At 44.3% G+C, this 22,650-nt stretch overlaps 1 protein-coding gene across 5 annotated transcripts; it reads left to right on the top strand.

Moving 5' to 3' along the window:
* The first annotated feature begins 133 nt into the window (after window positions 1-133).
* Window positions 134-22,462, top strand: LOC119170619 (tRNA (guanine(10)-N(2))-methyltransferase TRMT11). Of its 5 annotated transcripts, XR_012893836.1 has the most exons (15): window positions 134-254; window positions 322-387; window positions 461-531; window positions 653-734; window positions 874-969; window positions 3,046-3,180; window positions 3,328-3,484; window positions 4,504-4,584; window positions 4,997-5,161; window positions 5,251-5,320; window positions 5,475-5,606; window positions 12,300-12,420; window positions 12,570-12,670; window positions 15,994-16,059; window positions 16,173-16,262. XR_012893836.1 is itself a non-coding variant. In XM_075887007.1 (14 exons), the coding sequence occupies exons 1-13, from the start codon at window positions 189-191 to the stop codon at window positions 12,663-12,665; spliced, it is 1,338 nt and encodes a 445-aa protein (XP_075743122.1). In that variant the 5' UTR covers window positions 134-188; the 3' UTR covers window positions 12,666-12,670; window positions 22,363-22,462. The 5 variants fall into 5 exon arrangements, 4 of the variants coding, with proteins under 4 accessions (XP_075743122.1, XP_075743121.1, XP_037277733.2 ...); XM_075887007.1 differs by lacking the exons at window positions 15,994-16,059; window positions 16,173-16,262 and adding an exon at window positions 22,363-22,462; XM_075887006.1 differs by lacking the exon at window positions 15,994-16,059.
* Window positions 22,463-22,650: the final 188 nt, after the last annotated feature.

Genomic DNA, 22,650 nt, shown 5'->3' with positions numbered 1-22,650 from the left:
TCAACTAAATAAAAAGTGACGCGCATATGCGGTGGTTATTTTAAAGTGCAGGTGACAAATATTAACATATTTGTTTTTGTGCGTTTTTAAAGCCAAAGTTACGTCATAACAATGCACATAAAGCCGAGTCAAGTCAAGTTGCAAGTTTGTTTACGTTTGTTACCGCACATGTGGTTCTGTGTTCGGAAATGATCGGCAAGGGAATAAAATACTTAATATGGTTCGCCCACGAACATGTGCCCTTCAGAATGCCTGTGAGTTCATTAATGCACGTTTCCTGTCTTTCTGACTTGCAACATTTTCCTTGTTTTCTTTGCTTAGGAGCTCGATGCGATTGCATCGATGTTTGGAATCGCTGTCAAGTTCATAGAGCAGCCGAAAAATGAGGTACAGTTTTGTGGGCCAAATATTTTTAATAGTTACCATAACGCAAACAATTTATTTGCTTTCTGTTCCACAGCCCTACGCTATCGTTGAACTGGCGTCCGAAGAGGATGCAAAGAAACTTGCGTCGCGAAGCGTTTTGATACGGTACGCTTCAATTTCTCTATCTCTCTCAGGATTATATTGGCCTGTATTTGGGTCGTATTCATTACACTGTGCAAAAGTCGTTTCCTTCCACTCTCATAAGCTTCACCGATTTCTCTCGTAGGTCCATTGTTGAGCTGTGGGCTCATGCTGGTGACATTGATGATGTGTGTGACCAGGTGAAGAAGTTTCCGGTGAAGTTCTGGGTGGGTAGTTTGTTCATATATATCAATATTGTTGTGTTGAACCGTTTATGTATGTCACCGTGATGTATGTGCTTAAAACAGCATAAAAAGCCAAGGTCTCCGGTCGAGGCCCTTTCTCAGATGTTTGGTGTTATTTCAGGACGCCTACGGTGGCGAAGACCAGTCCTTCAAATTCAAGGTTGAAATATTCGGCAAAAGAAAAGTGCCTAGGGAAGTCAAAGTGGAAAAGATGGAGGTAAGTGTTGCACTCTGTTGCATATTGATTTTTATGGTGAGTTCTGTTTCTTGTTCTCGATAACTTGTCTTTCTTCTTGAAAACCCACTAAAGGAGTAGAACAAGTGGTGTTGAAGATCCCAAAACGTGGCTGCGTGCCGTCATAAAGACATATTATAATTTTTTACACAAAATTAAACAAATTCAGAGGGAAACGTATTCATCCAGATACCCACTAATTAAGTAATCAAGTTTCTTTTGCCTTATTTACTGTCAGAAAGCATCCTTTTGCTCTTCTAGAGGCGTGATCTATAAAATCGGGAACGGAAACACACAGATGATAAATGTTCGTCGTGCTGACGCCATAATGAGAAGTTTTGTAGACCCAAAGCTCCTGCAGAGTATACAAATTTTCTCGCATGAGCTTGCAACATGCGGTCGTGGCTAACACTGCATTGTTTGAACATGCATTGCACGACTAAATTTTATGCTGCATGTCCAGGAAGTTTCAAAAATATTTTGGGCGGATCCCACTAGTTGTGGGAATCGGACTTTTGCAAACAACGTGCAGGATATTTAATTTCATCTTGATGACTGCTGAAGAGCTGTTTTCTCTGAGTGAGTTATGCTGACAATATATTTAGTGTACCGGCCGAAATAATTACATAATTCTAAAAGTATAATTCAGATTCATTTCGTGTTTCTGCAATATGCCAATGGTGGCTGAGTTGCTCTGTTGAGGATGAGATCTGCAGGCATTGTCTGCTTTCGCAAATCTGTGGGTTGATGATACCAAGTATTTATTTTTGCATGAATGGCATTTTGTTTCATTATCGCAAGCCATCGTTTCAATGGGTACATATGTTTCTCTTCTTGTTCTATTCTTATCGCATTTTTATGCCTCCCATTACCCATGCATATGTGCAAGTGTTTCTATGGCTAGATGTAATGTAATAGTGCAATTTAGTGACCTTTTTGTGTTGTTGCTGAAAATTTATTATTCTAGCAGGCATTTTTTCAAAATCCTGCATGCGCATTGATACTCTTGCACTTCTTTATAATAAAGGTAATCACAAATAAGGTTATTTTTAATACAAGCTTGCAAGTAAATATTGATAAAATCATTGCTAAGGGCTTTATTTACCTTGTAAATTTTTTTATAATGAATGCTTAGTGTTCTCAGATTACAGACATGAAAAAAAAACTAAAGGGACCTATGGAATTTTGAATTTTTATTGCTGGAATGCTGTTTCAACCAAAAAGACATAGTAAAAGTAAATGTACAAGACTGCCATACGTACTAATCCGAAAGGTCAACTTCCAGGTTTCACGTCTGCCTTACAGCCCAAGCACTGTTTGTTTATTATTTTCTCTCTGCTGTGACAAGAAGAAAAACCTAATTAAACTGAAAGAGCCCTGGGTTGGCACAACCTAGGTCCTTACGTTATGGTAACAGCAGTGAATCAACGGGGCGACTTCACTGACAGTGACACAACCTTTCTAGCATTTCTTTCAGTGCATCCTATAAAATGCAAGCTGGGGTTTTAGAAGCAGTTTTGGGGTCACCCTAAACACCCTTAAAAAACAGATTTTCGGGGTTGAAACTAGAAGAGAGAAAAAGCCCTGGTGATGCAAAGTAGCACGGTGTCACACAAAGTTGTTATCAAGACAATGTGAAACATTCTTTCATTTCGAAAATGTTTGTATAAAGCCTGCACGATTTGCTCACACGGTAGCAGAAAGGTTTATGTTAGCTAACCTGTTAATGCCTGTGTAAAGTTTATAGTGCAAAAAACGCATATATATTATTAAGCAAACAAAATTTTGCAGGTGGAAATAAAACCCAAGGCAAACATGCCAACCTTAGAGAAAAATGAAAACCAAGAACACTGTCCTATGCTGTCAAATTTGTGGCAATGAGTGTGTACAGTAGTACATATGTAGACTTCCAAAAACGAGCTGGTCCTAAAGATGTTATGACTAATGAGTTCATAGATGTGGTGGTACAGTAGATGAGGACAAGTGTGCTTGCTAAAATTTACTGCAAATACTTTTCAGATCTTTTCGAATGCATAATGTTTTATTTTGTTTTTCTAGAAATTTGATTTTCTTCCTCTGAATGGGCCAATTAAAATGGAAAACCCTGACCATACGTACCACTTGATTGAATACTATGGCATTGTTCCCAACTACATTCCAGAAAAGCCGCATGCCGTGTTTTTCGGACGTTGGGTGAGTTGTAAAGAAATCCTCCCTTTATTTTTCAGTGCTCGCTGATGTTATTCCATATAAAATTTTCTGGTAATGCCAATTTCGGATGTATCAATGGTTGTTCCGTGGTCCCGTTAACCCATTTTTCCTTCATTTCCCACATCGAAGGTCTGCGATGGCCAGAGGTTTCTGAAAAGCCATCTGTCACTCAGGACGCGCAAGTTTATTGCCAATACGTCGATGGATCCCACTCTCTCTGTGATAATGGCGAATATGGCGAGAGTGCAGAAGAACCACATTATCCTCGACCCATTTGTTGGATCAGGTATGCCACTTTACCGATGATATTGTAAACTTTGACGAGATTGCCAAATCTCGTCAGGATAAATTCTATAGCGAAAGTAGATCATTGCCTATGTCAATTTATATTTGTAACATTGAAATACCGAAATTTCAGTTTTGTCATAGCCATAATGTCCTGGTAATATATAGGTTACTTACCTGCGTATTATAGATTCTAATATTATTCTGTGTACGAAATATTTAGAAATTAAGTAGGACCTTTCATAAATGAGTAAAGATAGGTCTGACTTCTTTGCGTTAGCTTCTTACAATATCATCAGACTTGAACACTCTATGGTTGAGAAATTGCCAGTTTATCAATAAACAAGGATTAATCTGCATTGAAAGTATTCGGAGAGACAACCTAGTCAGTGTCGAGAATAAAAGCCACCCGAACATTTTAAGCTACCTTGAAACTTGTGATGCTTTACTACATGGTTTTCTAGCATTAAAGTGGCAGAAATTAAAAGTAGCTTCGCAGGTAAGGCATCGTACTACCAAGCTTGAGGAGATGGGTTTAATCTCAGATTACGGAGCTGCATTTCAGTGGGGAACAAATGCAAATACTTGTGCACATAGATTTAGATACATGTTAACGAATGAAGGGTGGTCCAAATAATTGAAACCATTCAGTGTAGTGTGCCTCATAATTGTATTATGGTTTTGGCACATGAAACCCTCTCAAGTTATTGTTACTTGAAATTAAAACTCGAAATATTGCCCTCTGTATTCCCTGCTACTTGGCAACCTTTACTGGCCAATCATTTAACATCAATTTTTGCTAAAGTATACTTCATGAGACTAATCTTACTGAAATGTAGCTGCTCGATTTTGATGAGGAAATCACTGACATCTACACTTTCTTGCATTTGTAACCTCCATACACATACGGAGATAGAGGCTTGTGTATGACTGCAGCATTATTGAACCACTTTTCCAAGTTGGTGTGCGCTATGTGTTTGACAAAGAACTTATACTATTACCTTCTCTTGTTTGGTACAGGTAGTCTGCTAGTCCCTGCTGCATTCTTCGGAGCGTATGTAGTGGGCACAGACTTGAACTACCTCCTTCTACATGGCAAAGGTTAGTAGGCTGCTCGTCCACTTCATGGTTAAGAATGTGTTTCATGCGTGTAATATAATAATGGCCTCACATGTAACTGCTTTATTCCAGGTGGCAGTTGCCAGCTTGCTCTCTGCCTCTTTTTTCATGTGTCCTTGTGTATCCGTGTATGCAAATCAAATAAATATAAATAACGAACTCTAAATGTCAAGTGCATGTGTGGGCCAGGGTTTCTGTGTGTTCTCACCGAAAGTAGTCCCTTAACATTGTGCAAAGTTGTGTGGAATGCCTGTTTATGTTGTCCCACTGTATGCATGTAGTATAGGTACACTTTTAGTGAGCTGATGTAAGTTCTATTCAGCAAATACTTTACACAAGCTCTGCGGCCTGGTTTTGCAACGTCATTTTTCATTTGCTTTTGTATGCACTACAGCGAAGCCAAGTCGCTGCAATGAGAAGCGGAGGGCAGAGGACGAGAGTGTGCTGGCAAACTTGCAGCAGTATGGATGTCAAGAGCACTTTGTGGACGTTGTTGTGGCAGACGCATCGTTACCTTTGTGGAGGTCAGAAATGCAGCTCGATGCCATCATCACAGATCGTGAGTGCGCTGCCACCGTCTCTCTGTTTATGCGAATGGTGTCTCGCAATATTTTTGACAAGAATTTCAAATCGCCTCTTTTCATATAGCTCCCTATGGAATTCGGGAGGCCACAGAAAGGATAGGCACACACAAGACGTATGAAATACCTGGCCACTTGTAAGTGTGCCTGCCTCTTCTCAGTAGTTTGCAATCTAATTGTGTAATTGGGCAACCACCTGCCGAGAATTAGCCACGGTCATTGCCTTCAGTGTGTATGAAGTTTTATTGTAGTTTGCACTTTGCTCAGGCTTGTAATTTATCTTTCATTCAGAGCGGCACAGCATATCCCGTCCAAAGTTGCGTACTGCCTGAAGGACGTCCTATGCGACCTTCTCAACTTTGGTGCCCACCACTTGTGCCTGAAGGGAAGAATCGTGTTTTGGATGCCCATCTACAATGAGGAGTAAGAGCTCAATGCATCTTGCTGCAGGCATTCCAAGCAGTGAACTTTATCAATTTAATACTAATTTTCTTCTTTCCTGTCCCCCCGGTCAAGAGTAGTCAACTGGGTTCATTTTTGTTAAGCTTATAACTCTCTCTGTGAAAAGTATGGCACTTCAGGTATAAAATTTATATCTTCTTCCTCTTAACTAGAAGAAGAAAGATCTGCTTTTTCTTGCCGTTTGTTAGTGTACATACATACTGTTACAAGTGACTGTGTTTATTTAATGATGAGATGAAATGGCGTTGTGAAAGAGCAATGTACTTCTGAGACAGGCCTAGAACGCCTCTACCCAACCACACAGTACAGGCACCGCTCCACTACTCTTCTTCTTCTTCCGCGCCCCGTAGGCTCGCGCATCTTCGTTTGTGTAGTGCGCGAACTTTTTGTGTAGTTTGTGTACTGCGCGAATTTGTGAAGTGTGCGAACGCCGGTTATTGGCTGTGACTCGGGCGACAACGTAATTCACGTCACTGAGAGGAGTGACTATCATGAATAGGCCGGAATAGTTTGCTAGAAACTTCCGATACAATCCTTTTCTACGAACAGGAGTCCACAGCCACACCTAGTCACCAGGAGAAAACTCTACAGGGATATGCTTGGCATCGTAGCGATTCTTGCTGTGTTCTTGCGAAGACAATGTTCGAAGGCGCGCTAGTTGACGTGCTTTTTTCAGCGCGACACAACGTCTGAGCGATGGACAGATCTTCCTGATGTGAGAAAGGTAATAGAGTGTCCAGAAAACTCTGTGGATTTCATACGTAAAGCAGAAAGAAGGGCGAATGTCCAGTAACTTCATGCTTGGCGGTGTTATACACGTAAGTAACAAACGGTAAGACGGTGTCCCAGTTCCTGTGGTCAGCATCAGCGTACATCGATAGCATATTCGTGAGAGTTCGATTTGTTCTCTCAGTGAGACCGTTAGTTTGCGGATAGTAAGGGGTGGAGTGGCGATAAGAGGAGCCACAGAGGCGCAAAATTTCTTCAACCACATCGGCGATAAATTGTCGTCCACGGTCACTGATGACAACCCGTGAAGCACCGTGACGCAGTATGACCCGTTGTAACAGAAAAGAAGAAACAGCGGCTGCTGTGGCCGATGTCAGTGCGTCCGTTTCCGTATAACGCGTTAAATAATCCACGCACACTATAACATATCGCATGCCCAATGGGGTCTTAGGAAGGGGTCCGAGCAAGTCGATGCCGACTTTTTCAAAAGGGGATGTCGGTGGAGGGATGGGCTGCAAATAACCTACCGGGGCAGTGGTGGATCGCTTGTGGCACTGACATATAGTGCAGCTGGCGACGTACTGTTTTGTGGTCGTCCACATTTTCGGCCAGTAGAACCTGTCACGTAGTCGATGTAGTGTACGTGTGAAACCGAGATGACCGGATGTTATGTCATCGTGCACAGAATGAAGGACGACCTGGCGCAGGCTTTCCGGTACCACTAGAAGCAACGGGAGGCCATCGGCTGAATAGTTTCTTTTATACAGCAAGCCATTTGAAATTTTAAAGTGCTTGTCGACGGAGTTATGTGCAGCTTCGAGCAAGGGTTTCAGAGTAGGTTTCAGAGCAGCAGCTTCAAACGTGAGGGCTGCTGCTCACGTTTGAAGCTGCTGGTATCTGGGAAGTCGGACGAGACAGAAACTAAATATTCATCAATGTCATCGTCGTCAGCGTTAGTGTGTACTGAAGGAAGGCGGGATAAGCAGTCGGCATCTGTGTGACATCGTCCGCTCTTATAGGTAACAGAAAAGCTGTACTCTCGGAGGCGCAAGGCCCAACGAGCCAGCCGGCCAGACGGGTCACGAAGTCCCACAAGCCAGCATAGTGAGTAGTGATCGGTCACTATTGTGAACTCATGTAGATACGGTCGGAACTTCTGAATGGCGAAGACGACTGCTAAGCACTCGAGCTCGGTGACGGTGTAGTTCATCTCTGCTCGGGTCAGTGTCCGACTGGCATATGCTACGACGTGCTGACGGCTGTTGCAGAGTTGGACCAGCACAGCACCAACACCTAGCCCACTAGCATCAGTATGAAGTTCAGTCAAAGCATCAGGATCAAAATGCTTTAGGATGCGTCCTGAAGTCAATAAAAACTTCAGCTGTTGAAATGCAGCCTCACATTTATCATCCCACTAGTACGATGTGTCTTTATGAAGAAGGGACGTCAGTGGGGAGGCAAGTTGTGCGAAGTTCTTAATAAATCGGCGGAAATATGAGCATAGACCCAGAAAACTTCGCAGGTCCTTCACTGTTCGTGGTGGTTCAAAGTTGCGAACCACTGCGGTCTTCTGTGGGTCTGGTCGCACGCCTTCCTTATCCACGAGAAAGCCTAATACGAGGGCTTGACGTTCTCCAAAATGACACTTCTTTGAGTTTAAAACAAGGCCAGCTTCGCGTAAGCATTCAAACACAAGCGGTGGTTATGCTCTTGAAAAGTCTTTTCGTAGATAATCACGTCATCTAAATAGCACATGCAAATTTCCCATTTTAGTCCATGGAGTACTGTATCCATAAATTTCTCGAATGTTGCTAGAGCATTGCACAAACCAAAGGGCATAACGTTAAACTCAAAGAGACCGTCTGGTGTTACAAAGGCCGTCTTCTCTTTATCTGAGGGATGCATAGGAATTTGCCAATACCCAGAACGCAAGTCAACAGAAGAAAAATAGGAGGCAGAATGCAGGCAGTCCACGGCGTCATCTATACGTGGCAAAGGGTAGACGTCTTTTTTTGTGATGGCATTTAGGCGACGATAGTCTACGCAGAATCTCCATGAATTATCCTTTTTCCTCACTAGAATTGCAGGAGCTGCCCATGGACTACACAATTCTTGTATGACGCCCTTCTTTAGCATGTCTTCAACTTGCTCAGCGATGACTTTCCTTTCGGAAGGCGATACACGATAGGGCTTCTGGCGTATTGGTGGTGCTTGGCCTGTATAGATGCGGTGTTGCGCACGTGAAGACGGTGGCGTAACGGTAGACGTCTCGTCTTGGGCAAAGTCAAAGACTGAGGCGTAGCGTGTGATCACCTCCTGCAGCAGCGACCGTTCAGTTGATGGAAGTGACTTGTTAATCATACGGTCAATGCTGGCAGAATAGTCGGGGTACGAGTTGGCGTGGGGTTTCTTTACATCCACCGACAGTTGGAGTGACCGTATGGTAAGAGTACTTTGCTTTTGAAAGCTTGCCAATTTAAGTCCTGCAGGCAGATATATGGGCTGCGCGGAAACGTTCACAGTCCACAAATCGGCACAACCATCGACAGTGAGCACGAGGCAACGAGGCACAATAACGTTTTTCTTAAGTGCGTTACTGAAGTTCGGCTCGGCTAAACCGTAGTAAGAATCCGCACAAGAACGCGAAGAGTTTACACGTACAAACATTGCAGTATGCGGGGCCAAGCAGACGTCTTCAGACACAGAAAACACTTCCAAACAGTCATCAACAGTATCTTTCGTCAATGGAGACGACAACACGGGACGAAAAATAATCCCACCACTACCACAATCTAGAGTTGCACCACATTTCCGCAAAAAATCTATACCTAGAATGACGTCGTGGGTCGCTCGTGCAAGCACCGTTAGTTCAGCTCGAAACATTTGATTTACTACAGAAAGTAAAACAGAACAAACTCCAACCGGGCTGAACGTTTCTCGCCCTACGCCGCGGAACGTAGCACTCCGATTCCAAGCAAACATCACTTTCGTCCCAAGGTGAATTTTTAAAGACATGCTCATTATGGAAAGGGCAGCACCGGTATCAACTAGTGCAACATTACTCACATAGTCTACAAAAACACTCATTTTGTTCTCAACCATTACAGCACAAGGGGGTCTTGCGGAAGATGATTTTACGGCCTCGCCCCCATTGGTCGCACCAGTTAGTTTTTCAGTGGTGGTGGCATCTCCGAGCGGCGACGCGGGGACGGGGATCGCTGTTAGTGTGCAGGTGGTGGGGTAACGCAGCGGTCGGAGCAAGGCGAGTCAGCACGTGCTGCATGTTGCCGTTGGAAAGAGCCCTGAAATGGTCGAGACTCGCCAGCAGGTACCTAGGGCGTGTACACGTTGAATCGTGGAGCTCGCTGCTGGCGACGGTAGCACTACCTAGTGATGTGTCCAGGTAGCCCGCAGTTGTAGCAAGTACAGGTGTCGCGTCTAGTCGTCCCCGGCGAAGTAGACCTCGTCGGTTGATAAAAGCCGGGCAATGGTGGCCGAGGAGTAAATCGCTGTGATGCAGCTTGCCTGCGTTCCTGGTTTTTGAGTGGTCGTGTGCATATAACAGCCTTTTTGCAAGGTGCGGATCATCGCTGCTCTCGTGTGAACACAAACATTTTGCTCCTTCGTTCGAACCGATCGGTGTAATTCGGGCGAGGCTCAAAGTAGCTCTGTCGCATCCGAGGTACCAGTGGTTTACGGGGCCGTTGGTCGAATGCACACTGATGGCAGACACCAGCGGTGTCCACAGCTTGCATTTGAGCAAGTTCTTCCTTAACCACTCATCTTATAAGAGAAGAGATGTCGTCCTGTGATGGAAGGCTGACACTTGCAATCGTGGGCACATTCTCAAGGCGTCCAAATTTCGGTAGGACTCTCCTCCTCTTTAGCGCTTCAAACGCTCGGCAGTGTCTCCTTAGGTCGGAAGGTGTGTGTAAGTCTTCCTTAGTGATAAGAAAATTGTACAAGTCTTCCGCGATTCCCTTGAGCAGATGACATACCTTATCTTCGTCACACATGGTCGCACTCATGATTCCATACTATCCACAGGTAAATTCGCAAATCAGTTTGTAACATTTGACTCAAATAAGGCTGCAGTAAAAATTAACACTGTTCATTCTCACACAAGTCTCCTCCCATAGCACCATTATTTAGTGCAGTGATGGAAGTGCTGCTACAATTGCTACAAATGGCCCCGAAAGAGAAATGCTATTCTTTGCTGCTACAAACAGTATCTTTGTTAGTAATTGCTCCAATTCTACTCCAAAATGGCATAGGCTAGTGGGTGAAATTGAATAGTGAGCAGGATTGCTTTTATCTCGTACCAGTTATCTACTGCTTATTTGACAACAGTTATGTGGGACTGTGGTTACTTCCAAAATGTGGTGTTCACCTTAGCCAATTTGATTTGATTTCTACCACAAATACTAGCGTTTTAAATAAATAACTCATTTCACAGCCCATTTCTTACAGTCAGCCATAATTTTAATTGTTTGCTTCTTAAAATTTACATTGATTGCTGCCTATGAAATAAATTTCATAATAAATAATATTATTTACAAGATGCTTTGATGATTTTTTGAACTCCAATTGGTGTATGGCAAAATTTATATCTGCTCTTAAAACACAAATAGCTGCTCTAAACTAACATTTGTTCCACTTCGGAAACACTTCATGGTCGCTCAAAAACAGTGCTTTTCCTGCTCTATTTGATTATCAAATTTCAAAACAGGAGGACAACTGCTAGATGCAGCAGGCCTTTGTCGTATCTTTAATCGGGGAAAATCCACGCAACTTGATTACCAAACGAGGAATAACTTTTATTGTTGACCCATTTCCAAGAAACGTCCATTCCGAATACAATAAAGGTGGTAGATTAGCAAGGGCTAGAGCTTTCATGCAGAAACTCACCGGAACGGAAACATTTGTTAATGCAGCATGCCACGCCAGTGGCAACAACTTTTCTGTGGCAGTTGTCAATGACAGGGGAGTACTCTTCTTGGCTACTTCGGTGAAGACCTCCTTAATCGATGTAGCAGAACATATTTCTGTAGCACTGGCATTGCTAGACCCAAAACGCACAAGGGTCTACACAGATGACTCCCGTGCAGCCGTTAGAGCGTTTGCATCGGGATTGATAGCCACAGAGACAGCCAGGATTCTCTGTGGCAGGGACCCCCCCCCCTCCGACATTTTTCATCACATAGTCTGGTTTCCAGCTCACATGGGACCACACGTACTGCCGGGTCACCTGAACGCAAACGAGATAGCCCACGACAGTGCATGAGGTTTCACACGCCGCGACGGGCTGGTCTTTCACGCAAGTTCGGGAAAGCTCGTCTACAGTGATCCTCTCGTTACATTTCATGAGATCACATCTCATTACAGAAGAGAGCAACAGACTTTTCTCATTTCTCATTATAAGCTTCAAAGATCACAAGCAAGCGCGCTCCACATGCTCCAGACGAGGTCTTACACCTCTAAGGGCTTTCTAAGCATGCTTCATCCGGAAGTTAATCTACTTTGCCCAGATTATGGTGAATATTGTTCTCCGAGTCACATGCTCTGTCAGTGTCCTGCGTTACAGGACTTTAACTGAGAAGCATACTGGACAACAGCAATCACAGACCCCAGACAAGGCGTCCATATTCAGGCTGTCCAAAGGGCCCGTGAACATGCCGAGAAACACGGCCTCTCTGTTCAGACATGGGACTAGCCGACGGCTGGGTGGGGACCTACCTAATTGGCCCACTGCCTCACTTCTCAGGACCAAAATAAAGTTGTTTGTCTATCTGTCCTGCTCAAAAGTGTGCTCCAAAAAGTAAAAAGGCACTTCCATCACCGTTAGTGTTCCTTGTTATCTGCCTCCACTTGCTTTTCAATAACATAGTACAAAAATACATACTCGCTCTCTCCTTTTTTTTGCAGCTTCAGTGAGGAAAGCCTCCCACAGCATCCCTGTCTGAAGCTCGTCGCCTACAGTGAGCAGTCATTGTCTAAACACTCCTCGAGGCTACTAATAACCATGGAGAAAATGAGGGAACCTGACGTAAGCATCTCTAAACATGTCTTTTTGTGTGGAGTATTTGCGAAGGCTGTTCTTGCTTTTCCTAGAACCTTCTATTCTCTGAGCAGACCCATTTCTGTGCCACTTTTCTCCTTTTTTGCTTTGTTGATTGTTTTCCTTCCGTATCGCAGGAAACGTCATGTGCAGTCATGTCGTCTACGGCAGAGAGGTTCAGGGATCGATACTTTGCAGGAGTGAAAGGCAAAGCTGAAGATACGAAAAGCTGACATTGGTAAGACGTGCAATCTTTTTCCTTTGCACCACTTTTCTCTCTATGTCTGAACTGCCACTGATTAAGTGTAGACGACTTGAGTTTTGCAGCGGGCTAATTCTAGAAGTGGCAGTAATATTACTGCAGACCGCGGACGTAACCTCTCTTTTTCAGCTCAGTCTGCTGTTTGTTGCAAAGAGCTTTGGAACATTCTACATGTGGACGATCTGTCCTGCAGCTGAAACAATGCACAAGTCTTTGGTATGCCCATAAATCACCTCAAATCAACAATAACTAGGCTCTGAAGGGACCCGCGATAAACCCTGAATGATTGTATTGTGCAAGAGAATAGAATACGAATTCTTAAAAAAAAAAAAACCTACACGCAGCACAGTCACAGCAAAAGCTGGAAGAGTGGCTTTTCTAAAGCCTGTGTTAAACACTGTTGGAGAAAATACTGCAAGTACACTGGCATGGCACTCACTGTGCCATAAATGATCAGAATTTTTGTAAAATAGTGAAGCACCTATTACGCCATTACAGTCGACTCTTGTTATTTCAAACTCGAAGGGGCCTCTAAATTTTTGTACGACTCATCAAGAAGTTTGAATTATCAGGAGTCCTCACATGACTCTGGGTGAAGTGACACCACACATTATGATTGGGCATTCATTTTATCACATTTAAAAATTTCTTAAGTGTTTTTAAGCCCTAAGTGCACACGGTGAACAGAAAGCAGGCGTATAAAGTCCACAAGTTTATTGAATATTTACTGCTGAACAGACCTTTTATAGAAACCGTGAATTGCCAACTGCTTCATTGCTATAGGTATGTGCCTTCAGCACAGAGCTCTCTATACCAGTTGAGAAGTATCACGATTGACAATGCGTGTGCTTTGTTTCAAACATTAGTTCACTTGCAAAACCTTTTTCCTTAAAGGTCCAAGGTGCTTATTTTTCATTTTTTGACTGTTAGGATTATATAAACACACAAATTTTTAAACAGTAGCGGGAAAGCAGCAGATTATTTTCTGGCATGGGCCTGCAAAAAGTATAAATTAACCGAATGATTGAGTTTGAATTAAGAGAATTAATACATTGAAAAAATAGAGGGCCAACCAAAAAATTGAATTTTGTTCGAATTAACCGAAAGTATGAATTATCAGAGTTTGAATTATCGAGAGTCTACTGCATTCAAAAAAGCATGGTACTCGCTACACACCTGCAAGGCGTTATGCGCACATTGTTCATACTGTGGCTAATGACGACAGAGAAATGATGACTCAGCCCTTTGTAACACGTTGAAAGCATTCAACGACCCACTCGTGACGCCATTAGCATTGCGTGAAGTCAGGTTTTTACTTTACTCTTTTGAAACACTCTATCACACATGTTAACACAATCCCTTACTCTATGTGATGCCTGTATAGAGTCTGTTTGAAATAAAGTTTTGAGCACCAGCGTGGCTGCTTGGTAGAATACTGGGTTGTCACATAGAAGGCTCTGTTTCGAATCCCATTGTATCCTGCATATCTTTTTTGTTTGTTGTGTCTTTTCTTCTTTTTTTCTCTTTCACGAGATAGCGGTTGCAGACATAAGCGGCGACAGCAGACAAATACAGCGCCAAACTCAGCCCTTGTTGTGATCTCACAATAGCTTTCACTGTAAAATCTCTTCACCTATCAAAGCATGTGTCTTGATCGCGGTCTTTTCTGCTGCACAGTAATCATCATCATCTGACTTGCTTGCATATCCTTTCCCAAAAACTTTACACTTGCTACTTTCATTTTAAAAGTGCCCTGTCAAGCTGGGCGCTGCACACCATTTGTGACCAAGCAGTATTGGGCATGAAGAGAGAATGCTAGGAAAACATCCCTAGCATTATTGATTACTACTATTGTTTTGTGGCAGAAAGATTCCCCAAATGTGCTTTTTTTGTTGTTGTTGTTATTGTTGTTGCAGTGTTATGGCACACCCCTGATGTGTGTTGCATCATATGTCTTGCATTTCATTGCTTGAAAACACTGTGCCCACTACTTTCTTATCTGGAATGCCACACTAGCGCTGATAATGTGCAGGCTATTGGTTATCTGGAAGTACCATTGCCAGAGGAAGAAAAAACATACAGCATAGCTGACAATTCTTGTTTAGGGACAAGATGGTCCTCGATGGGTGCAAATATTATCTGTGAATAACAAAATTTTGGATACGAAGTGAATTCCAATATTAAAGTGCAAATTGAATAGAGCATTTTTTATGAATATTTCTAGATCTTTGTCTAATATTTTGAAGCGAAAGTGCAGTAAAAAAAAGTTCGAGAAGATTCCTAAGCACATTCTTACGAGATAGCAACATGAAAGCGTTTCTTTTGGCTGAGATGACAAAACGCTGACATGGTGGTGTTTCTTAGCTGTCTTATCAAGAATGAGGCAACACAGAGGTCGAATTGTATTTACATACATGATTTGGTGCAACCAAATCGTTGCCGACAACACTTTACACGTGCATGGCATATATGCTACCTCCACAGCCTCTCCTTCTCTTTCAACTTCTGTAGAAGCCCAACTGATTGTGGCAGACAAGGGTGTGCTCCCTTCGAGTCTGGAGTTCCAGATCAGCATACACGAACGTTTGAAATTATAGGTGCTAAAAATCTTCGGTGTCTGATTTTTCAGACTACCTGCCCAAATTTCTAGCCCAAAACAGCATTAATAGAGCCCCCACCTCTGCCACACCTATGATCTCCATGTTGGCACCTGCATTTTCTTAAGTCAATACATTTGTGACCTTTGCAGAACCTCTAAGGCAGCTTTGCTGCAATGCGAGAGTGCGATGCGGAGAAGCATATTAAAAATTTGATGGTTTATTTTTAGGAATTTTGAATAGTAAAATTCCAATGCGAATCGAATATAATAGCAAAAAGGCTTGGAAGAATGTTTTAAATTTTGAATATTTGCAAATCCCTCAATTTGTGAAATTTGCATTGCCTATCTTGGCATTTATTTATTTATTCATAATACCTCCAAGGTCTCACATGGGACATTACATGAGGGGTGGGCGAACAAAAGACTGGCGGGTCAGGTTTTATTTTACAACTTGAAAGATGGTCTTTGATGGCAGCCTTTAATTGAGCAATGCAAGTGATGAGGGCAATATGTGAAGAAAGGACATTGATCACATCTGGAGTTCAAGCCCATTATAGTATTCTCTCGCATTTTATTTTCCAAGGGAATGCAATGCATGTTCAAAACAACATATGATAGGATTGTTTCTTGCCTGCATTTATCAGTGTAGTTCGCACACGATGAGAGCAGACAGCTAGTGCCATGGTTTCTAAAATTCCAGGCATGCTGTAGCTTCCGTAAGAGACATTGAAAGCTTGCATGGAGGGGTCTCTGTGGACATTTCAAAGTATGTCCTGTGAGTCTTTCATTCGCCTAGTGTTTATTACTTTTACTTTTTTTAACATATTAACAATTATTGTGCATTCTCTTTTTCCAGTTGCTGCCTTTATTTCTTTTCAGGTTTGGAAGACACAGCGGCTTTCAGGTCATCACAGTGGCATTTTCTCGAGGTCTATGAAGTTCATAATAAATCATTGTTTTTAGAAAACACTACTGTCACCACTGTTGTGTGCAAAGGACTCATATGCATACTGAAAAATGGAACATTGATCAAGCTTTTATAAAATATGTCATATAAAAGTCCATAATTTATTAGAAATTAATCACGTAAAACCTCACCAGCTAATGGCATATCCTTTTTTTTTACTTGATTGTTCGGTACAACACTCAGTCCATTTTTTCATTTTTCTTTTAAGTTGGTAGTATTTCAATATCACTTCAGTCAATGCACTTGTGATTAGGTAAACACTGACATCATGAAGCTTGTGGCAAAACAGAAATACAGTTTATAATATATCAGACATTTATAACATTGACAGCACTCGCAAGTAGCATTACCTGATAAATTCATAAGTGTAGGACAGAGCACAGCCTAGCATTAATAACTTGTAAAGGGAAATCAATGGATTTCAAAGAGTTACATCACTAATACTGTTAGTAAATTGACCTCAGCAATGCTGATAATGCCACTGTTGGCACAATAAGCTGGGACAGGTGAAAAAAGCCAAAAACACTGGTGGAAATCTCGTGACATTCGTGCGCCAATTTGCTCTCGCATTGCATACATTGATGGATTTTTTGTCACCTGCACGACTTTCTTATTGCTACAAAAGCAAAAACGACATTGTGTTGTAATGAATCCAAAGACTGGATTTATGGCACTTCATTTTCATCCAATACGACTCAAATACAAATGAAGAATTCATAATGAATTTCATTGAGTGTGACCTTCAAATTTTGTACTAATAAGTAATCTATTACTGCAAAATTATTGGCACTAGAGTTAACAAATCTGCTAGCCAGGCACCACTAACATGGCCACAGAAACTTATCAATAATGTTACAAGCTAACCGATTGCAGCACTTGGGCACTAAAGGCTTACGGTATTACCATATGTTTATATTGTTACGGTTGAATTGAAAGATATGTAGATTTATTTACACGGTGAGGATGAAGTTCGGCAGTCGCGGTAAAGATGGAGTCCTCAGGCCGCACCAGACAACGTCGTCTTCCTCTTCTACCTCCCCGGCACATACTACAGCCCGGCTCATACCGTAGCAATCCGCCGTTCACAGACGAAGCCCGCTGGGCGAGTTTATGGCACTGTAGGGATGAAACTTCTTGAGGCGAGCCACATGCACCAACTGCGTTCGATTTGACCGACGAGAAGGTGTCGTCAAGCGTGCCACAACGTACGTCAAGTCAGTCAAGCGATCTACGTAGGCGGGCCTGTGTACTGCGGTAAAAACTTCTGACATAAACCAAGTTTTCGTTGGGCGGGTCCACAACCACATGAATTCACCTTTTCGGAATGAAATGGCATCATGGCGTTGATCGTACCGTTGCTTGGAGCGATCTTGTGATGCCAGTGTGCGCAAGCGAGCGATTTGGCGGGCTTCTTCAGCCCGGCACAATGTTTCGGCCACGGACTCATCAGTATGGAGCTTAAATGGGAGGATTGTATCAAGGGAGCTGCGTGGTGATCGAGCGTAGAGCAGGTAGAAAGGCGTGAAGTCCGTGGTTTCGTGCTTCGCTGTATTGTATGCGTAAGCAATAAATGGTAATATCTCATCCCAGTTTTTGTGATTGGATGCGACGTACATAGCGAGCATGTTAGTAAGAGTTCGATTGGTGCGTTCTACAAGACCATTCGTCTGGGGATGGTATGGTGTCGAATGTCTGAACCGTGAAGTGCAGAGGCGAAGCAATTCTTCCACAGCATCCGCGATGAATTGGCGACCACGGTCACTGATGATTACTTGAGGTGGACCATGGCGAAGAACAACGGAGCGTAACAAAAAGGCAGCGACGCCATCAGCTGTAGAAGATGGTATCGCAGCAGTTTCGGCGTATCTGGTAAGGTGGTCGACGCACACTATTATCCAGCGGTTCTTGTTTGAAGATCGCGGAAGCAAGCCCAATAGGTCGATGCCCACTTGCTCGAAGGGCGTAGTAGGTGGTTCTATGGGGTGAAGAAGGCCGTGCGGTGCACTGGTAGGTCGTTTGTAACGCTGGCAGTTCTCGCAGCTCGAGACGTATTGTTTGGTAAAATCTCGCATTCGAGGCCAGTAAAAACGCTGCTGCACTCGATGCAGGGTGCGAATGAACCCAAGGTGTCCTGAGGTTGGATCATCGTGCATAGTACGGAGAACGTCGCATCGAAGACTTTGAGGTACAATTAGTAAATAACGTGCGCCGGTTGCTGAGTAATTCGTTTTGCCCAACAGTCCATCACGAATGCGAAATCAACCACTGCCTTTGAGATTCCGAGCGTCAATGAACAAAGGCTCTAAAGATAAATCATTCAATTGTTCTCGTTTGAAGATATTGGCATCAGGAAACGTGTGAGAGACCGCAGCAAAACAGATGTCGAGGGTATCTGCACTGTCCTCCGTAGTGGTCATAGGCAGGCGAGAAAGGCAATCAGCGTCCGAATGACGTCGTCCACTTCTGTACGAAATGCTGAAGTCAAATTCTTGAAGGCGTAAAGCCCATCGAGCAAGGCTGCCAGAAGGGTCTCGGAGGGTAACAAGCCAACTTAATGAATGATGGTCTGTCACAATCGTGAATGAACGACCGTAGAGGTAACATCGAAACTTCTGAATGGCGAATACAGCCGCTAAACATTCTTGCTCTGTCACCGTATAATTCATTTCAGCCTTGCTTAGAGATCGACTCGTATAAGCAACAACATGCTCTGCATTATCATGGCTCTGAACAAGCACACCTCCGATGCCAATTCCACTTGCGTCACTGTGCACTTCTGTAGGAGCAGAAGGATCGGTATGACGAAAAATAGGCTCAGATGTCAGTAGAAGTTTCAGTTCAGAAAATGCGGCATCACAATCATGTGTCCATTCGAATGGGCTGTCTTTTCGCAACAAGCTCGTCAGTGGGTGTACTACGTCCGCGAATCGGGGCACAAAGCGGCGAAAGTAGGAACATAGGCCCAAGAAGCTGCGAAGTTCCTTCAGTGTCTGGGGTGGTTTGAACATGCCGACTGCTTCGATTTTGCGGGGATCCGGCCTGACACCATCTTTGTCAACTAGGTGACCGAGGACTAAAGCTTGTCGTTCACCAAACCGGCACTTCTTAGAGTTCAAAATCAAGCTAGCCTTTCCGACACAGTCTAAAACAAGGCTTAAATAGACGTTGTGCTCTTCGAAGGTACGCCCAAAAATGACGTCATCCAGGTAGTATAAGCACACCTCCCATTTAAGACCACGAAGGACAGAGTCCATAAACCTTTCAAAAGTGGCGGGGGCGTTGCAAAGAACAAATGGCATCACATTGAATTGGTACAGTCCATCAGGCGTCACGAATGCGGTCTTTTCCTTGTCTGAAGGGTGCATAGGTATCTGCCAATATCCTGATTGTAGGTCTATTGAAGAAAAGTACAAAGCAGAGTGTAAGCAGTCAATAACATCGTCAATCCTAGGCAGCGGATATACATCTTTCTTGGTCACGGCGTTGAGTCTTTTGTAATCAACACAGAACCGCCAGGCACCATCTTTCTTCTTAACCAAGATGACCGGTGCTGCCCACGGGCTACACGGCTCTTCAATGACACCCTTCTTCAGCATTTCCTGAACCTGGTCGGCAATAACTTTTCGTTCTGATGACGACACTCGGTAAGGCTTTTGTCGGATCGGATGGGCAGTGCTCGTGTCAATCCTATGGTGAGCGCGAGAACATGGTAAAGGTAGTGGCTTCTCCTCTTGGCAAAAGTCAAACACAGAAGCATGTCGCCTCAACAGATGGCGTAACGTCTGCTGCTCGTGTGACCGCAAAGAGGCGCTAATCATACCTAGGATCTGCGACTCGTAAGAGCAACTGCGCTTGCCAGAAACTGTACCTTTCTCGCTTCCATCGTTGTTAACGACCGCTACAGAAACTTCAGTGGAATCATCGAAGACGCCAAGCTTCATTCCTCAAGGGTGTACAACCGGCATTGGCGAACAGTTCAGTGCCCACAGAAAGGTTGCTCCTTCATCAACAGATACCAAACAACGAGGGACGAGTATGCCTTTCTTAGCACAATTAACGATGGCAGGTGCAACGATGGCGTCAAAAGATGTGGCAGATTTTGGGACGAACACCGCAACTGACCTTATTGACCATGGCGGCACTGTCAGCTCGTCGGAAACAATCAGAGCATCCTTCGCAGCCTGCGGCGCCTCATCGACGAGGGCAGGAACAATGTCACCACTGACGGAAAGTTCACCGCTTCCACAATCGACGAAAGCGCCACATCCTTGGAGAAAGTCAAGACCGAGAATCACATCGTGGGTACAACGTTGCAGCACAAGAAACTCTGTTGGGAACACCTTTCCTGCCAATAAGACATTGACGGCACAAACTCCGACAGAATGAAGTACTTCCCCACCAACACCACGAAACCTTGTTGATTCGCCCCAAGAAAACATAACTTTGGGGCCAATGCGACTTTTAAAAGAAAGACTCATAACTGATATCGTAGCAGCAGTGTCCACCAAAGCACTTGTACAAAAGCCATCTATTTCCATACGTATCTTGTTCTTCGACATTATAACTGGCGGAGGCATCTGAGGCAAATCCTGTTGTGCGACCTCACCTCCATAGATCGCGCTGGCTAGTTTACCGGCGGCGGCGGTGATGGCAGACGTCGTCCCGGCGAAGGGGAACGATCCAGTCGGCTAGATGGAGGCGTCAAACTACGGTCAGATGCGGGAGAACTGCCACGGTGATTTCCTCGCCGTGAGGTACTCCCGGAATAGGCGGGACAATGACCGTTGTTGTGACCAGTGCCCGCTGGCGGAAACTCTGATGGGGAACGATATCGGGATGTCGGCCCTCTCTGTCGACAACAGAACCGAGCTATATGCCCGGCAATACCGCAACGGTAGCATACAGGGGCTTGGCGGTATGCATTGTACTCCTGGAAGGCATTGCGCTGACGTGGTGGTGGTACAGGTACATCTTCCTTCGGGTCGTAATAGGTGCTGGCTGGCTGATGGGGGTAACTGAAGCGGTCTTCGTACCTCGGCAGCGGGTAGTTATTGCGCTGCGACCTTGGTGGTGAGGGTGGCCTGTAGTTGCAGTCATCGATGCCTGCTGCCGCAATTGACACGGGAGGGCGAGAGGGAGGCGGTGCGGGTGTAGCTTCGTACGGCGTCGGACGAGCGTGTCGAGTGAGCTCTTCTCGAACGATCTGGCGTATTGTCGACGCGAGATCAAGCGGCATGTATTTGTCAACACTTGCCACGGTGGTTACATTCGGTAGGCGACCGAACTTTACGATGATATGTCGCATCTTCAGGGTCTCGAATGTGCGACAGTGGTTTATGACGTCGGTTACCATAGCAAGGCTGTCTTTGCTGATGAGGAACTGATATACATCCTCGGCAATGCCCTTCAACAGGTGGCCAACTTCGTCTTCCTCTGACATAGAAGAAGGAGGAGGAGGAATAAATGAGGAAGGACAGGGAGGTTATGACATAGAAGGACTGACAATCTTGCAGAGCTTCAAGATTGCCTCTACATAGGTCGTGCACGTCTCTCCTGCGATTTGAGCTCTCTGCAGTAACGTTTGTTCGGCCTGCTTTCTCTTAGCTACGGAGTCTCCAAAGCACGCTCTTATTTCGGAAACGAAGCGATCCCGTGACGTGAGGGCATCTTCGTGGTTCTCGTACCACACGAGTGCTGTGTCCGTTAAGAAAATACTACATTGGTCAGCTGGGTCGCCGCGTCCCACTGGTAGTATTTGCTCACCCGTTTGTAGTGTGTGAGCCAGGCGTCAACGTCCTCGCCAGATTTGCCACCGAATGTGCGAGGCACTATCAGATCCTGACGCAACCAGGGACCAGCCGCACGCGAACCTGGCACTAGCGGTGTTGCTGGTACTGGTAGAAGGTCTGCAGATGCGGGGATCTGGTTTCCTTCTTCGCCGTGAGACATCTCAGCTGCCAGTGGTAACGGGGGAAGTCCAGCAAGGCGGCGGCTTCATCATAGATCAAGCGCTTGAAGCGTCGTGTTGCTTGGTTGATTACCCAGCACCTCCACCACAAAACTGTTACGGTTGAATTGAAGGATATGTGGATTTATTTACAGGGTGAGGATGAAGTTCGGCAGTCGAGGTAAAGATGGAGTCCTCAGGCCGCACCAGACAATGTCGTCTTCCTCTTCTACCTCCCCGGCACATACTACAGCCCGGCTCATATCTTAGCAATATGAATAGGTGGGCTTGTGCTGTAGAACCTTGTGAACTTTCAATTGAAACTATTCTTTTCTCTTTCTTCTTTGAAAACGTTTGACCACATTTTTTTGATGCCTTGTATTTGCACGACAAAAAAAAAATTTTAGCATATTGGCGACTCGTTTTAACGTACAATGCTAAAT

Source organism: Rhipicephalus microplus, chromosome 2 (assembly GCF_043290135.1).
Source record: "Rhipicephalus microplus isolate Deutch F79 chromosome 2, USDA_Rmic, whole genome shotgun sequence".
In the NCBI taxonomy this organism is placed as follows: Eukaryota; Metazoa; Arthropoda; class Arachnida; order Ixodida; family Ixodidae; genus Rhipicephalus; species Rhipicephalus microplus.
Note: the sequence above shows the minus strand (reverse complement) of the source record. Positions and strands in the feature narration are given on the sequence as shown.

Bases quoted from the DNA above. Each gene is read 5' to 3' on its own strand.
- LOC119170619 (XM_075887007.1), top strand. From the start codon at position 189: ATGATCGGCAAGGGAATAAAATACTTAATATGGTTCGCCCACGAACAT. The intron at 3,485-4,503 runs GTATGCCACTTT...TGTTTGGTACAG, and splicing joins CGACCCATTTGTTGGATCAG to GTAGTCTGCTAGTCCCTGCT. The intron at 4,585-4,996 runs GTTAGTAGGCTG...TATGCACTACAG, and splicing joins CCTCCTTCTACATGGCAAAG to CGAAGCCAAGTCGCTGCAAT.